The sequence below is a fragment of the Diceros bicornis genome, chromosome 9 (genome assembly GCF_020826845.1).
Source record: "Diceros bicornis minor isolate mBicDic1 chromosome 9, mDicBic1.mat.cur, whole genome shotgun sequence".
Lineage (NCBI taxonomy): Eukaryota > Metazoa > Chordata > Mammalia > Perissodactyla > Rhinocerotidae > Diceros > Diceros bicornis.
This window is the reverse complement of record NC_080748.1, coordinates 18,339,898-18,358,519: the sequence shown is the minus strand read 5'-3', so window position 1 is coordinate 18,358,519 and position 18,622 is coordinate 18,339,898. Positions and strand designations below refer to the sequence as shown.

General features: G+C 37.0%; 1 protein-coding gene across 5 annotated transcripts in view; it reads left to right on the top strand.

Moving 5' to 3' along the window:
- The window catches only part of DCLK1 (doublecortin like kinase 1), a 358,368-nt gene that overhangs the window by 278,995 nt on the left and 60,751 nt on the right, over positions 1 to 18,622 (top strand). For 2 of the 5 annotated variants that reach the window (XM_058548007.1, XM_058548010.1), the window contains exons 7-8: positions 12,563 to 12,647; positions 15,302 to 15,410. In XM_058548007.1, coding sequence (XP_058403990.1) covers positions 12,563 to 12,647; positions 15,302 to 15,410 — 194 coding nt within the window. Of the gene's footprint in view, positions 1 to 1,116; positions 4,261 to 12,562; positions 12,651 to 15,301; positions 15,411 to 18,622 lie in introns of those variants that run through there. The other 3 variants (XM_058548006.1, XM_058548008.1, XM_058548009.1) reach the window with 2 other exon arrangements.

Sequence of the window (18,622 nt, the reverse complement as noted above, 5' to 3'; positions counted from 1 at the left end):
AATATTAAGACATTTGACTGCTTTCTTTACAAATAAGAAAAATTTATATTTTTATTTATATTAATTGTGATGATTTAATCATCTTTTTTTCCTTCCCTTAAATTTGTATATTATCTCTTTTGTATTTTTCGAATAGTTGTATGCAATAAGAGTCTGAATGACAGATATTTTTCTTTATAAAAATATTGGTGGTAATGTACCAAGCAACCTCCCTATTTTTCCAAAACACCGTTATTTAAATTGCTGTCTGGAAGTGTTTGGTCACAGAAGCAGATGTTGGAGGATCTTTTCCACCCATGAACTTTTTTTGGTCCCATTTCTTAGTACATCAGGAAGATATGTGTTGCCTTGTGTAGGTTGAATGAAGCTCCCCATTATACTCCCACATCACTGACTTTTGTAGATTATCTGATCAGCCAGATGATGTGAGGAGTGGGTGGTACAAATTAGAAAAGAAGCCAGGCTTCTAGACACTCTCTGCAGATCTGAGCTGGTTGCCTGGCTACCGACAGAGAGATCTCGTAGCAGAAAGAGTTGGAGTGAAGAAGAGGGAACGTGATGAGTGAGTGGTTGGGGAACCAGGAAGAGCATTGGGAAGGGAATGGGGAGGTCAAATTTGTGTTCTTTCTGTCTTCCAAATATAAAATTTGAAAAGGCAGTGTTTATTGGGCTTATGTGATGTGCAAATGCAACACTTGAGTTGCTGCTCTGGAACCAGAATTTGCTGAATGCCAGCTGGGGGTCCTAATAAATGATTTTGTGAGGTAAGCACATACCTCTTCTACCCAGAATGGGAAGGAAATACTCAGGGAAGAATTGCCTGGACACATAGTAGCAGAGTTGGCATTGACAGACCTCAGGGACTGTAAAACTCAACACGAAAGAAGGCAAAAGCTCACCAGCGGATAAAGCCAATAAGGCAAAATAAGCACTGCTGTGTGTCTCTAGATGGTTTCTCAGTTACCATCTTTCCTCTTATTCACATTTGGTAACTCTATAATTTCTAATGACATTAGAAACCGAGGATGCTCATTCAGTGTTGCTCCACTCCTAAGAGAGCCACAGGGCACCCAAGAAAGCCAAGTAAACAAATCTATACTGCCCTTCATCTTACAGGACCTGTACCGCCCCCTCTCTTCGGATGATTTGGATTCAGTAGGAGACTCAGTGTAAAAGAGACAATGGAGCAATGTATATGGTTTGTGATTGGGTGAAGGTTTCACATTTCCTAAGCAAAAGTCTAACAGCAAAATACACGAAAGAGTTTTGCATACTTTGAAATTATGAAGCCCAAATCATATAAAAGTAATTATACAGGCATTTTATATTCATGATATTAATCCTTGAAGGAGATTTTTTTTTTTATATATCTCCTACATTGATTTGATGGGGAGAGCTTGAACACAGACTCGCTCAATTGCTGAGATTTTTGTGCAAGGTCTAGCTCTAGGTGAATTTCATATATGGTCTCAATATTGAGTATAAGAACATGCTAAGGCTGTAGCAATGCAGAATCATAATTTCTGTAGATGTAGTTTTCATTTTAATCATAAGTAGACATGTAGATACAATGTTTCTTTGCTTTTGGTTAAGCAGATTAAAAAGGCATTAGCAGACATATTTTTTCTTAAAGTTATATTCTTTTTAAAATTTGGATTGCTGATTTTTTAAAGGTACTGCAGAATAATAAAAATACTCAAGTAGATTTTTCTTTCTTCCTAGACAGTAGACAAAGCTACTTACTTATCATTTTGTGGGTTAATATATCTGAGGAAAACACTTATGTCAAGGACACACACATCTCATGAAGACTCTAACATTAGGTGTTAAGAACTTTCCTTGTTTTTGTTGTCAACTAAATTTTATTTTTTAAACTTATCTTTTATTGGAAACAGCATAAGTATAGCTTAAACTATATACCAACATGAAGAACTTGAACATTCAGTCGCTTCGCTATAAATTATATAATTCCTCCCTACAACCATATACGTAATTTTTCAAATATGTAAAAGCTGAAGCCAGAAATTTTTTAACACATAGACCTAAAATAATCATGTCTGGACTTCTCCAAAAAATCAATTTGGAAAGCAGAGTTCTCTTAAATGGTGCTGTATAAATCGGGCTGAAAATATCCAAATCTCCATTTTGATAAATCCTGAATCTTGCTGATATTTTGCAAATTTTCATATGCAAAACTCCTTTTGTATTAAACCAAGTAAGTCTGTGATTATAACCCATTGTTAAACATTAACCTACTAATTCTGCTCTTCTAGTCCTCTCTTTAAAAAATTGTAGTCAGCTTTGCTTAAACATAAAATAATTATTTTAAAATCTGAATGTTAAAAATGAATTTAATGTGTATGGTCTATTGTATTTAGCCATATCCTAGTGATCACTTAGTTTTACTAGTTCAAACACTAACAATTTAAGACGTGTGAAGCATGATTTTTATATTCTACAGACTTGACATATCTCAGTAGGTGACAAATTAAAAACGTATAATGCCATTTGGAGGCTTTTGCTTGAGTTTTTTTCAAATTTTACTTGAAAACTGAATTTAAAAACAAAATGTTTGATTCAAGATGGAGAGAAATTCAGTTGTCATATACTGTTTTAAATGAGAAATTCAGTTGTCATATACTGTTTTAAATGTTATCAATTTATCTCCTTGATAAATTGCTCAACTATCAAATTTTACCATCTGGTTTATAGTTACATATGTTACCATCTCACTTTCCAAGTGAATAAAATATTCCAACCAAAAGAAGAAAAAAAAAGTCCAGGCAATCTAACAGCGTTTGAAAACTTAGCCTTATAATAATTAGTGCCTCATTATCCTGTCTGTTGGAGAGAAAGACACTTCTCTGGCAGGTTATTCGAGAACCGCAAACTGAACCATTCCATCTTGAAAGAACAATTCATAATAATACCTGTTCCAGACTTCAGGTTTTAAAACTGTTTCTAATAGAAATGAACAGAGACTCCTGCTGAGATCAAAAGGCTGCTTTGTTTTAGCTGAAACAGTAAACATCTGTGAAGTTGCCTATGCTAGTGTCTGTTCTAGTTATGTCTTCGTAAAATGCATTACTTAATACAGTTGAGTCCATAAAAGATTAGTATGTATTTGACTGAACTGTCAAAAATGCACTGAAAGCAGTGGAACAGTTAACTTAAATCTGGTGGGGTCAGATGGTCCAGAACAAAAATAAATTCCAATAATTTTAACTTCTCTGCACTGTCAATCTTATGGACAACTACTGCCTTAGGAAGGTCCAATAATTGCTATTTGTTCTGGATAAGTGGCAGATATTGCCAATTGATATGAAGCCCATGGCTTTGTTTAGACACGGAAAAAAGAAACTCGACTTGTACTAATTGCCGATAGATATCATGGCCAACTTTCCACTCAAGCAGTTCCAAGGGAAATGCTATTCCGCAGCATTTAATCTTTTGAACATATGACTTTTGTTAAAGGACTGTTCAGGGGCAATATATATCATTTACTTTTGAAACTAAGGTCCCTCAGAGATTGAAACAGCACACCATTTATAGACTTTGAAATCTCTTTCTATGCAGAGCGTAATTCCATTATACTAACGCAGAAATAAAAAAATCCTTAGCTACAAACCAGAAGTTTTCAGTTCACTGGTGGAACCAAATTGATGATTTATAGACACTTAAAACTTACTTACTTATAGAATTCTTTTAAAAAAATTAGACACTGAGTTTTAAAACTGTTCTACTGAGCAGTAAAGAACTCCAGCAAAAGCCATGCATTTCTGTCTTTATGATAAACCTTAAATGTGCTATGAAGCCATTGTGCTCTAGTTAAAAGTTTGATACTTTTTCATTTGCACTCACTTTTTTCCTTAGACATTATAGAAAAAGATATGATAAATATTTCCCTGCTTTCAGCATTTTAGAAATGTAAAACCTAGTAATATATCAAGTGTGAAGTTCAATGTGAACTCAGAAGACTGGTTCTGAAAGCCACGTGGTTTGTTTCTTCTTTGTCTTGCTTAATCAATTAAGTGGGAGAAAAAAATCCACAATGTTTCTATACTGTCATAGGCTTTTAAGAAGTGTCGGGTCTACCCATCGGTACACATCCCTGTGTTCTTATATTGGCTCACCTAAATATTAAAAAATCAATAGTATCTTCTAAAAACATTTTAACCAGCATTTATGTATTATATGTGTTCTCTGTGTTAACCAGCAGTGATATTTTGGTTGCATCCACTGCAGATTTATACATGATTGGGTTCTTTTTTTTTTTCATTTTTTTCAATGAAAATTTTTTCAAAAAGAATTTTTTCATTTAAAATGAAGTCTAAAAGCCACATTTTTTAATACTAATACATGAAAATATAAAATAATATTCCTGAAATTCCATATATTTTAGCCATTGGACTACGAAGTTTTTCATGTGTGGCCATATATCTGTGCAGGTGTGTGGGTGTTTATGTAAATTTGCAGGACTCAGTGTGTATATGGATGTGCTTATATAAGTATTCATATATGTTTATAGACCATGAATAGTAAAGTATGGTATTTGTGACACAGCCTTATAAGTTACTGGCTCTTGTGGAATTGTATGTAAAACCTTCATGTCATAAATTGTTACATGTGACATATTAGTTGGGGCATGTTTAAGTTCAAAAGTAGTTTGCTGGGGCTGGCCCAGTGGCGTAGTGGTTAAGTTTGCGTGCTCCGCTTCGGCAGGCCGGGGTTCGCAGGTTTGGATCCTGGGCACGGACCTATGCACCGCTTATCAAGCCATGCTGTGGCAGGTGTCCCACATATAAAAGTAGAGGAAGATGGGCACGGATGTTAGCCTAGGGCCAATCTTCCTCAGCAAAAAGAGGAGGATAGGCAACAGATGTTAGCTTAGGGCTAATCTTCCTCACCAAAAAAAAAGGTAGTTTGTTAAACTAGTATGGCAAAATGGTTCTAAACAATCAGATATACTGATATATTAAAAAAAAAATTAGAATCCAGATAAACAAAAAAATTTGAAATCGAGACAAACATAATATTGTGTTTAACTACTAAATATAAGCACACATTAATGTTTATTTCATTATGTCTTGATATTCAATTATTAAAATGACTGAGTACTATCACTAATGTTTCTCTAATGTATATGTATTGATGACATGTAATGATTGTCAACCAATATTCACTAAAAAATGAAATACTGATTTATAGAGTTGTGAGTAGTTGAGAGTTGTATGAGTTGATTATATTGAAGCATAAATAGAAGAAAATCCAAACTGTATTTGATTTAAGCCAGATAACCTATAAGGTAATTTTGTATGTTCTTTCAAAACACTATTCTAAACTGTTGACATGTTTGCAGTAGTAACCTTACTATAGTTGCTATATGTGTGTATATATCTATATACATATATACACACTTGAAAATGTTAATTGAATGAATTTACTATATATGGATACATTTGCCCATTTATGCATATTTGTATTAGCCTTGCTAGCATCTCTAATTTGCATGTTAGTGACAACTGTATCTGACTGAGATGTTCCATAGAAGTATAGTGTGAAAATTAGAGATTTATTGAATTCAATGTACCAATTGCCTGATACAATTTGTTATACTGTCAGCTGAAAATATTTGTAATTTTGTGCCTGTGACGCATGTGGAAAAGATAGGAAATTTGAGGCCCTAGCTATAATTTTTAAGAGTACATGATCTATAGTGTCTTTAAAATGTGGTTTGTTTTAGTAAAGATGATGGATAAATTCCAAGATAGTATAAATGATGCATGTAATACATGGGTGTTTGTATTATATATGGCCACAAAGTGTTTTTGAAGACAGGATAGTGGGTATCTGAAAGGTTATAGGCAAAGGACTATGAAAGTTAATTTTCTTGTGATGTGTTTTTTGAATTATATTCATCAACAAGCAAGGAATTGAGTTTATTCGTTCTAAGGACTTTTTACTTTGAAATAGGCTATGAATGTTGTAAATTTGGATAAAATTTTTATAAAGAGGTTGACATAATTTCTGCTTACACTTTGAGTTGCTTGGATGTGTATTCTTCTCTTTAAAAGAGCATTTGATGTTAAAATGTTTTAAACAACAAAATGTTTTAAAATCCATAAGTATAAGCCATCAGCAGAGTTTGAGCTAAATGATGAAATGTTTCACTGAACTACACAATTTTGAAAGTTGCATCACTTTGCGCTGTGGTTTATTTGTAAAATGTTGTACCTTGTGTTTTCACACTGGACCATGTTCTTCCTCTCAAAGTTAACTTTGTGACACTCACCACCTTAGAATAACTATACAATAAACAGGAAAAACCACCTATGTTGTTCAGTGAGTTTTTTTCAGAAAACTTGATAAGTAGACATTGACATTGAAATGGCTGTTTGGGGTAAGGGTTACTTTCATAATTATATTTATGGTGTTCTGGTGATGTAATTAGCATCAGCAAGTGGTATTTGAGATACTGCAGAATGGCATCATATGACACCTAATGTACGAAATACCAACAATAACAACAAAAGAAGAAGACTATTTGATGAAGAATTTTGTTTCATTTGCTTACATCAAAATCATTAATACACTTTCTTCTTGGGGTTGCCTTAAGGGTGAATTTGTAGGACAAATTGGCAACTGTTTGAAAAAAATGAAATTAACGTGCATTTTTGAAATATACTAGCTGTCTCCTGGGCTTGAAGGCATTTTCCAAGGTTATCTAATTTGCAGGGGGAAAAATTGTGCATATGTATATGTGTGTGTGCATATGTGTGTGCCAGTTATTTTAAAAGCACTGAATTAATAAATATGTAAAACAAGCAGATATATAATAAAATAAATAATGATGATAAAATACTTGATTTTCCAACTTTAATGTAGAACAAAGATCTATAATCTGTTTCATTCATAATATGGTATAAGGGAGAATAGAAAATTCTACTGGCCTAGTTAGAAAAAATATTTTACGTTAAAGTTATTCTAGAATTCCAAAATTCTGGTTTTAAATCTAACATTTTTATTAGGTTCATTTTAACCTTAAAAATATAGTTTGCTTTAATTGGTTCTCTCTATTATTTCCATGATAGCCTAAATGTAATCAATTCTCAAAGCAATAATGATACAACTGGAAGGAATGTTCACAATTTTATAAAATTCTAAATTGTGTTTATACTTTCTTAATATAACAGTGTTTAAAATAAAATGTAGCAGGGTCCTGGAAGTGTAGTGAGCTTCCTTCATCACTGGTTGGGAATCCCATTTGAGGAGTGAATCATGGAGGGCATTATTTTACCTATTAGGGATAAACTAGATGACTTCCTGGTCCTCTTCCAAACTATGATTTCATGAAGAGTAACTCATAAGAGTAGACATTGTGCCCCCCTTCCCCCCAGTCTCTTAAAGACAAATAGTTCAGGTTCTGAATTTATGGATCTCGGCCTAAGTGAGTATAGTGACTGGATGATAGAGGCAAAGAAGACTGCCTGATACAACAAAGTTGTAACCAAATACATTTATTTTTGAAATCTTGGCTCCTGTGGCTTTACTAACATAGATTTCATGTCAATATTCCCATCTTCATTTTTTATTCCTCTAAGTAAACCAATTTCATTAATGACAGTTCTCCAGTCTTATAAAAACTTTGACCAAATCTTTATGATAACATTTTACATTTTTCAGTATTCATTCTTAGTTATGCACGTGATCGCCTATACCATAGACTTTATTTAGGCTAAACATACTATGAAGAATGCAGACAAAGGAATTTGGAAAAAGGAGTTCCTTTTGTGCCTTGTTTCAGATAATGGAACCTTATTAGTTATTACAGATTGATGTCATCAACTTATTGTTCCATACCCACTTGGAAAGTAAATAAATGTATGGTTTTTCTGTATACACATAGAATCCCATGGATTTCAAGCTCTACACCAAGATTATGAATTAATTTTGTAATATGAGGGTATCTTTAGAGATTCTGTAGATTTCAAGTCAAGATCACCAAGACAACTGTTTGAGTTTTTTAACTATTTATTGTTTGTGTTTCCTTTGTAAAGTTGATCCAGTTGATTTCTAAATTCTTTTTTACCATTTTCCAAATCAATATTAACAAAGTAATAACTGTATACCAAGACAAAATGTGAAGTGAAAATAATACAATTATCTAGCCAAAGCTCAAGTTATCTGGTGAGATTTTTCTAGCTTGATTAGATCAATGGATATTTTTCTAAATCTTTTTTTAGTATGGACTGCAGCTGTGACACCATTAATACGCATGATAGGAATAACTCATACCATTTATATTTAAAATGAACTGTTTTTTACTCCATAGTCATCAGGTACATCTTGGTAAAATGTGGTTAGAGCTGTTATGTCAGCTTTCTCACTTACTTCGAAAGTGTGATATGTTCTCCATCTGTTATGTGATCCCAAGCTAAATAGCTACACTTAGGATGTGTTCTTACTTAAGGCAGTGCTTTTATGAAGGTGTGCCATAAAAGCATCCAGGTGCCAGCAACCTGCCCACCTGGTTCCCATTAAATCTGCTTGGAGGTGATGACATTTCAGATGTCACAATATCTCTTAGAGCAGCTAATTGCATTAAATTCTAAAATAACTGTATGTTTTGCACTGTACACCCAGATGCCTTGAAATTAGCAAACTGACTGAAGCAAACACAAAATCTTACCATCCTGTGTACTATAAAATGGTTTATCTGCTCAGAAAAGCCAAATAAGTTAATTGATTTCATTTATAAGCAACTGATTGAAGCAAACACAAAATCTTATCATCCTGTATACTACAAAATGGTTTATCTGCTCAGAAAAACCAAATAAGTACATTGATTTCGTTTATAAGCATGCAAAAATATGTGGGCTTTTTAGCTTCTGTTGGTCTATATATGAATAAAGTCTGATTAATCTCATTGGTTTAATTCTAAAGAATAAGAACTTACACATTTTCTCTTTACTATTTTCAAAATCCTTCAAGCAGACTTATGGACAATAATCAAAATGTTTCAGCACCGTCTAAGTTAGTATATTTGGGATTAGTAACAAGCATACACAAAGAGCCATGCGGATTACTGAATGACTTCAACTGGGAGAGAGAGCAAAAGCGTTAGGTGACAAAATCAGAATCCAAAAAATAACAGGCTTGAAGGATATGAATGCAATAAATATGACATTTAACATGAATAAATTAGAAGTCTTAGACTTGATATGAAATACCAAACTCCTAAATACAGAATAGGGAGACCTGACACAACTGTGAGCTCAGTGTAAGGCTGGAAAGGTATCATGCTATCAATAAGCCAAAATGATCTAAAAGTATATTAATATTCTATTCACAAGGAACAAAGCTCTATCCTTCTGTGCTCTGTGCTGGTCAGGGTACACTTAGAATATTGCATTTGTTTTGAGCACCGGAATTAACAAGAGATATTGACAAATGGACTGTGTCCACAGGAGAGTGAAGGTCATGCAGCCCTGTCACATGACCACCAACCAAAGAAACTGGGAATATTGAAATTGAAAAAGAAAAGACACAGAAGGGGCCCAGTAGCTATTTCTAAATATCTGAGGCACTGTCATATGAGAAGTGGATTAAACCTGTACTGAGTGGCTCCAGAGGTGAGCACTAAGATGAATAAATGGAAAATGTAGAGGGACATCATTTCAACTTAAGGAAGACCTTTCTTTGCCTCATATTAACAATGAAGGGGCTGCCTCAGGAAGTAATGTGTTCAGTGCTGAAAGAGTTTGGACAGAGGCCATTTGATCACATAGCTGGGATTTTTGTAGTGGGAATTTGGTCTCTGGATGGAATATTATGGAATAGGTAATATTTAAGGTCCATTCCAGTCCCTGAAATTCTTTGAATCCATGAATGGTCGTTGTCTTGGAAAAGTGTATCATGTTAACTATTTTACTTCTTTGGGGAAAAGAAAAGATAACACCATTAGAAATCTAATACATTTATTTTACTCTATTTGAGCATAATAAGTAAAAGAGTACTTTCCATTTTCAGAGCATTCTATTTGTGATAAGCTTTTCTCTTAAAATTGTCTGTTACCCTCAGACAGCATGAAATTTGAAATGACTTGGGGTACGTTTTCAAACCTAAAGTTGAAAATAAGCAATTTTAAACATAAGCAGAATTGTGTTAACCCTACTTTTTTTTTTTTTTTCAACCAGAGCCTAAAAGCTTTGAGGGGTTTTTGTCCATAAGATAGAGAAAACACAGCTGGCATTGTGGCAAGCATTCAGGGCATCAGACATTTGGTGGCACTGTTGAAAATGCAATTCATTAGTTAATAAGGCAATTTAGTGAATAATATCCAGCAAATTTATAGAACATTACAGTTTAAAAGATATTTTCATATGCTTTGGGTCAGAGTTCTGTATTGAGTATCTGATGTTCTTATTAAAAGAACAAGCTTTTGGAATTGAGTACATAAATTGTGGACATCTTTGCTAAGAAACACACTGCTAGTCTATTAATTTGGGTGCTTGATGAAAGAGTGTGTCTTTGTATTCTAAAATTTAAAACACCAGATGACAAGACAGCACCTGCCATCCCAAACCAAAATGTCTCTACATTTTTAAACACCATTTGCCATGCTGCTGGAAGAAATTCAAGGATCGGAAAGCCCAGAAGAGAAGGTCTACATTTTAGACATTTACTAACTGCTTTTCTGCTTGGAATATCATTATTTCTACAGCAAAAGCAATGACACAGGGGATAAAAGATCTCGCTGTTCTGGAAAACATACAACCGTCCCCTCAAGTGTGGTAATGTTAATGCTTATTTTCTCCAGACATTGACATCATAAATCTGCCTTGTCTCAGCCTTGTATTCCAATATTATAAATACAAGATTTTCACAGACATCTGTAAAAGTCAGCAGAGCATATCTCATACATTTACAGTACCTTTGACAGAGTTGGTTATGACTACATAGTGTCACACCCAGAAAAACTCTGTTTCAGGGTCACAATCTGAATCCCTCTTTCTAGACTGACGTAGGACAAATGTGTACTGCTGGTCACAAAGGGAGGCTAGATGAGAGGGTGGAAAAACAGTTCAAGTCACCAGGCTGACTGATGGGGGATTCTTGTGTTATTGGAAAATAAAGGGCACATAGCTTGTATGGACAATGTGGCATTCAGGGGTATACTAAAGTAACCACAAAACTTCTAGAATGTCCTATAAGAAAGCAGATGCATCACTGCCATGAATTTAACTTTTATGTCAATTGTGTCAACTGTCAACTTTGATGAACTCGTCCACTGGACATGCTCATCTTACCCACACACAGGAAAATGTCCTATGGAGTTGACTCAAATGACCCTGCAGTGATTGAAGTAGCATTTCTCTAACTATATTAATTTTTTAAATTAATTTTTGGTGAAAACTAAAATCTTTGAATTCCCTATGCAAGATACTGTTGGGCATAATGAAATTATGTAAAACTTCTCTTCCTCCTACTTTGTACACAGTTAAGGCTGGATGGAATGGGGAGGAGGTTGAAGGGAGACAGGTAAGCAGAGAACTAGGTCAACTTTACTTCTCAACATCTCTTCATTATTAATTCAACTACAGATGCTCTTTCCCTTCTCTCTGCTCCACAGACAGCCAGCACCATGAGCCAATGCCGCCCCCTCACCGCCTCCTGCTCCCAGCAGGCCAACCAAGTGGACAAACCCAGGGAAACAGAAGGAAGATCTTTTAGGACAAGCTGTGTTCACTATTTAGAAAAAGCATTGAAATGTGCAAATTGTTTTCTCAAGGAGTAGATGCAGGCATGGAAAGATTCATTGTTAAAGTACTACCCGTGGCTGATCATAGTATTAAATATTTGGCATTGTTTCATCCTCTGAGCTTTGTCATATAGTTGTTACCCTGTTTGCTTTCATAGGTCTTGGGTCAAAATTCACTAAAAATACAAGGGAATCACCAAGCTTAGGCTTTTAGTCCTGTCTTTGCCTCAGACTTATTATGTAACATTTAACATATCAGTAACCTGCTTAGTGCTTGTGTCTTTATCTCAAAGTGGAATTAACAAACCCACTGTTTAACCTTTCTCCAAGAATGTGGTAAGGCTGACTTTGTTTTTAGGCTATTCCATAAAAACAAACTGAAGAGAAATTTTTTTCTATGGTAAGAGTAGAAAAAATATTGGTTGAGATCAGAATGGTGCCATATCTCAGGCCTGTTTGCAGATAGACTGTGGAAGAGTGAGGTGAGATGCTTAAAATCTACCAAATCTAAACAGTGAGCTAAAGGATGCTAATTTTGAGAAAAAAGAATAAAAAGTCATGGAACGTCCAAATTTACAATGATTAGCCTGACACAGTTAACGCCATCTATTATTGGTTAATAGGATGGGAGGGAAAGGTAGTCCTAATTGAATAGTCTAAGAACCTCCCTTTCCAGGTATTAAGACCAAATCCTCCCTGGTAGTGGGCGAAGTTATGTCCCGAGAATCTGGGCTGGGCATAGCACTTGGAGACTCGGGCCCTCTGACCAAGTGTTTTTCTTGTCTGTTTTTGTTCCCTTAGAGCTCTCAACATGGCGGCTCCTCTACTTCACTTGCATCCACCAAAGTCTGCAGCTCAATGGACGAGAACGACGGACCTGGAGAAGGTGGTGAGCTTGGGACTTGGTGTATGAGGAGAAGGCTCAGCTTGTACAGGGGGCAGAGGATGGGTTGGCTAAACTTATTCCGGGAAACTGTAACTTCTCAAGCAGAAGGAATAGACAAGTCCGAAGTAGCTCATAAGGGCCATAGCAAGGGGAGAGAATTGAATATGGCCCCCACCGGGGATCGCAGTCTCGTTATGGGAACAGGAAGAGGGAGTTAGCCTAATTTGGAGACATTTCACATCCTCTGAGGGTGTAAGCATCCTAGAAGGACAGCTATTGCCCACTTTGGAAACAAAGGGAGTAATTGCTGCCTTTGTTTTCCCAAATTCTGTTCACTTTAAGAATATTAAAGACAATTTACTCTCTTGATTGACTGTTACAGCCCCGCAGATGTACTCCAACTTAAGTGAATTCAATATGTGAAAATACGACTTTACAAAAAGATCTAATTGATGACAATTGCAAAAGTATTCTTTGTACCTTAAGTTATTTTGCTTTAGAACTTCTCTGTGATGTGGTTAAATGACCTGGATTCCAGAATTGACATTTTTGCTAACTCATTGGATTGTTTTGGATAAGCTTCTTCAGCTCTCCACGTCTTAGTTCATCTTCTATAAAATGAAGATTGTAATACATGGCTGTTTCCTCCCTGGGGGTTGTTATCAGGCTCAAATCAATTATGGGACAGTATTTAGGGGAAAGTATAAAACTGATATGATCAAGCCACTGTTAAAGAATCAGTGCCCCTTATTTATTTTAAATGATATGATTTAATTTTCCAAAAAAGTACCTTTTGGGTCAAGCACTTTTATTATGTTACGTGAGATATGTGACTTACCCAAGAATTATTTCCTGACTACCATACAGTATCAGACATTTTTTGTATTTCTAGAAGTCGGAAATTCAGCCATCTAGAAGTCTCTTTTGTTCCAGTGTGTACTATTTACCTAATGAAATGAGGGTCCTTGACTAAGCCTTTGGCTAAGCCTTCTTAGCCAAAAGCCTAAAATATACATTTTATCAATAGTCAGGAAAAAAATCCCAAGCCACGTGCTCCGGATAGACGCCTCAGTGATGCTCCACTGGAAGAAAAGATGGAAGTACCTCCTTCCATTTCCCATCTAAAGTCAGACTTGCCCCTGACAGCCAAGAATGGTTACTTTTATTATCCTTGTAGTAAAGAACCTTAAGACCGTGTCATCTGAGAGATGTTTTGTAAATTCGGAGCTTTGCAGTGGGTTTGAAACTTCTCCAACCATCTCCTCTAGTATCCATGGAGTAGACAAAAATCCCCAGGCTGAGTCCTTCAGAGGCAAAATTGTGGCTTCTTTGGGGGTGAGGTGGCGAGGGTGGGGGGTGGTAATTGGCTCCGGCTCTCATTTTACCTGGAGACCACTGAGCTCGCTTCTAGTGGGTTAAGAGTAAAATGTCACCCGTAAAGAGGTGAAGAGGCTGCACGTATGTCAAGGGCAAAAGTACAGCAGCACATGTCCTATGTTTGTACAACGCTTTCCAGAAATTTCATCCACTCTAGAATCCAGAGGTGCAGGTTAAGCGTTATCACAAAACCAGAATAAGGGTCCTAAAGCAAATGTCTGATCATCGTGTGTTTCCCTTGGTCGTTCCCAACAATATAGACTAAAGGAGAATATGTAAGTCACCAAGAAAGGCCGTTCGCCACCTAAGGTTTTGATTTTATTTTGAGAAAAAATATTTAGTCTCGGTTTATGATTAAAGGTCAGAAAAGGAGCACATTTAGACAGCACACTAGGCTTCCATCCATTTTGTATTCAGGTTGCCTGAGGGAGAGCTAGGATTTATAACTTTAAATCATGTAAATTTTAGAGCCCGGCTATAAAAGGCTTTTTACACCCCTAAGATGTTAAAGGTTATCCACTATATTTATGTGACCTAAGCGTGGCTTATTTAGTTTTATGGCCTTAGATATTTAAAGCATTATTAGGCATTTGTAAAATATTTCAAAATGCATTTTAAGAGGGAAAATGCGCTGTGTTAGCGGCACTAACATAATTGAAACTACAAAACTGTTCTGTTCACAGACATAATAGGTATTGCAATTTTAACTCAACATCTGCTACGCAGGTTGCTGGTGAGACCATTTGTCTAAAATCTGCTCATTGATACTGAGGAGGGGTGGCAGAGCTTAGTTCATCAGGAATTTTACGGAGATCTCCATTTCAGGATGTAGTAAAGCTAAGGGTCCAAACAGCAGGCATTTTTCATGCTTGTACAGTGTTGGGCAGCCCAGAGCCCTTACGAACTGCATTTTCCTCCTAGGAACGTCATTTCTCTGTACACAGTGGGTATTCAGTAAACTCTATTGATCAAATTGGCATGAAATAAAAAGAATAAAACCTCCTCCTCAGAATCCTCAGCACAGCAGAAAGCATAAGTTGCTCTTAAATAGGTGGAAGTAGACCCCGTACGTTTTACATTTCTTTTTGGTTTATCATTTGTCTTGGTAAAAACTGTTGAGTATACAGTGTCAGCAGAGGCGCTGGCCTCACTGTACAGAAATGACATGTTGATTCTGAATCAGTTCCAGTCAATTAGATGATACTTCTAAATGTCTCCTTTGTGCAACATCTGTGTTCCCTTTTCTACCAATAAAAACATACTAATGATTCTTTCAGAAGTGTCAGAGGAAGGCTTCCAGATTCCAGCCACAATAACAGAACGATATAAAGTTGGAAGGACAATAGGAGATGGAAATTTTGCCGTTGTCAAGGAATGTGTAGAAAGGTGAGCAAGATACCATTTGCACTGAACTTGAAAGGAAACATTTGGTGTTGTGTTTTCCGAGATTGTGTCTTTATTTGCAGTCTGTGGCACATATGGAATAGGTTAATGTCTCAACTCCAGATGTAAAAAAATTTTAAAAAAGAAAAGCCCATTTAACAACAGATTTGAAAAATGTAGTGATTCCTGGACGATCTATAAATTAAGGACTTTGATTTTTCTTTTAATGTACTCAGCAAAGCTTTGCCAGATCTTTCAGTTAAGTCCTTTTATTTTGTTTAAAAAAAAAACTTTGAATAGTGTTTTCTACACTTTTTTGAGGCGATTTGTAGAGGTCAGAACGTTCTTTTATGGAGTGTGTATCTCTAACATGTACTTTCATAAAATTAAATATAATAACCTTGAAAAGCTTTAAAATGCTTATGTACTGATCCCAACAAAAATGACATTCAATACATTAAAATGTTTTAAAGTGAATGAGCCAGGTACTCCTGTGAACCAAAGGGAAGGGTTTAAAGAGAAAGGTTTATCCCTGGGATCTTGATACCTAATCAAGAACAGTAGCTAGGGGCTACTAGAGGGAGAAGTGACAACTAACAAAGTTATAGCCTGGATTAAGACCGCCTCAAACCCTAGACCCAGCGTTAGACTTGGAATTCGTTTCTTGAGCAGTTGCTTGCTTTAAGGGGATCTGGGCAGCCAGCAGCTTCTCAGAGCCGGATAAGCAGGGTATTGAAAAGTCAGGGGGAACTGGCCTCATTCCTGGAGGGCGTGTGTCTGCTGTCTCCTGGGGGCTGGCTTGGGGTGTGCACCCTTCCCTGTTACTCTTCTCTGCCCGCCATGGGGCTGTGCACCCTACCAGTTCATCAACACTGTGTGAGAAAAATGTTCCTAAGCTCCACGCTGCCTCTCAGAGAGGATGCCTCGGACTAGAGGCTTTAGCCTCTAAGATCCAGAACAGGTCCTTCTCTAAGGGCTTTGATTTGGAAGCCCAGATTCATGCCACATTAGAGCTGGACGTGTACACAGGGCCTTGAACACCATGAGGGTCCCTGCAACTTTTGCTACTCTTCGGAAGATACTTCCCTGACTAAGGTAGTGGAGCCCTCCTTCAGCTACTCTCAAGCAGAGGATCTCAAACTTTGCTCCACCCCAGTGTACCAGCTGAGCCAAGATGTTCCCAACAGTGACAGCGACCCACTATAGCAGCCACCCTTTGTGAGGGAGGGGCATGGGTAATAGGTAGGTTGAAAATCCCTTAGTTGATACTGCTAAGGCCACCCTTCTCCTCTCTTCCCCTTAATACCCCACTCTTACAACAGAACTTGACCATTTGTTGCTTTACGCCACATATAGCAATTTCCCATTACTTTCTTGGGCCTTACACCTCCAAAAACAGGAACAAACACTGTTTACTGAGCATAAACTGTATACAAGGCCCTTCACTTACATTTCATTTAATTGTCATAACAATCCCGTAATGTCAGTGTTGTCTCCATTTTATACAAAGAAAGCCTGGGGAAGTTAAATGCCCAAAGTTGTTCAACTAGTAAGTACTTAGCACAGCATAGGACCGGGCCCAGCTCCAAAACCCACACTTTTGACCACTCTACTCCACTGCCTCCAGTAAGGAGTCTCCCATGGGAATGTGGCTTAGTTGAGCCAAAGTCATACACACCACATTTGTCCCTGTACAAAGAAGACAGAAATTAAATCAGGAAAGCCATTCCTAAGGTAATGGATGGAAGTATGTGTGTGTGTGTGTTTATATAATTTTATATTTCATTTATACTTTTACTGATAGTAAATCCAACCCTCTTTAACTTTATTTCCACTGTAGCAGAAAATGCCATTTTTAGCAGATTGCCATGCCCTTCCACTGTGGGGTATCTGGTTATTTTCCAGCGTTCATCATCTGTTGAGTCTGGCATGGCGGCCACGGTCCATTTGCTGTTTCTCCTAGCTAGTACATGGATCACCATGGCGTCTTAGTCCAACAGTACTGGTCTTCCCACGATAGAAACTTCTCATTTCTCCATCCAGAATTAATTTATTTCTTCCTAGTTGGGATTGTGTTCATTTTACACGAGCTCACATCTTGAGTCTCATTATACGAACCTTCAAAGTCTAAACACCAAATTGCTCCAAAAAGTGTTAGTATTCTGCTCCCGCTGAATGAGGACATATGGCATGTGCCCTCTCTGCCCATAGGCGTCACAAAACATTCTTTGAATACTTTCCAGAGGTCCAAGAAAATAAAAGCGAGCTAAGAATGTTGTGAATGGCACACGCTGCTTGCGGATACATTCTGCCATATTATGAAGGATGAATATGTATTAACAAGAGCAAGTATGTCCCTCCTCTGTGAATAACGGGCTGTCATGGGGAAGGTTTTCCTGCGACAATGGATACAATAACAGTGTTGCACGGTCCTTTCTTTCTGTGGTCCTGTGCCAGCATATCCTTTGGTAGTGGCTGCCAGGTCCACTTTGATTTCTGCCTGTCCCCCAGTAGCAATTTCTCCAGTGTCCTCAGGAGCCCCTCACACATGCTAAAGGAAGTTGGTGGACTGAGATGTACTCTATTTTGAAGCTGTTTTGTGGAGCATTTTGAGGCCCCAGAGAAGACTCAAAGAGCTGAAAAGCACTAACAAGAGGTCAGAGCATGAGTAGAGGGCTCACTATGAGGTACCCTTCATCTCTGGCTTCCTTGGCTTCATGTGGACTAATTACCATACAAGCCAAGGGTACAGTGATGCAGTGATGAGCAGTGGTGGCGTCTCTACTCATGATTCCCTCTCTCCCTCCTCCACCTATAAACCTGAAGAACGGCACAACACAGCTGCTGGCTCTAGCAGTGAACATAGGCTCAAACCCACCAGAATGACCTAAGGCTCTAGTGTCACCAAAATGGATTGTATCCACCTAGAAAATCTTCAGAATTCTCAAGAACTTTGTACCTATGGTTTCAAGGCACTTCCTTCTGAAGTGGGATTTGGAGGGTGAGTCAGAGTGAAGAAGCTTAGATGTTTCTGGGCTAGCTGGTAATGTTCTTCCTTCTCTTCTTCCTGAGAATTCTCTGGCACCTGATTACCGCAAGACCCCTGGTCAAATTCAAAATAAAACACCATTCCCAAGATGTTTTCTCTGCTCTTGGCAGTAACTGGGGAGGAGGCTGAGATTGGGCTTCATTATGATTACTTGGTAAACAAAGGT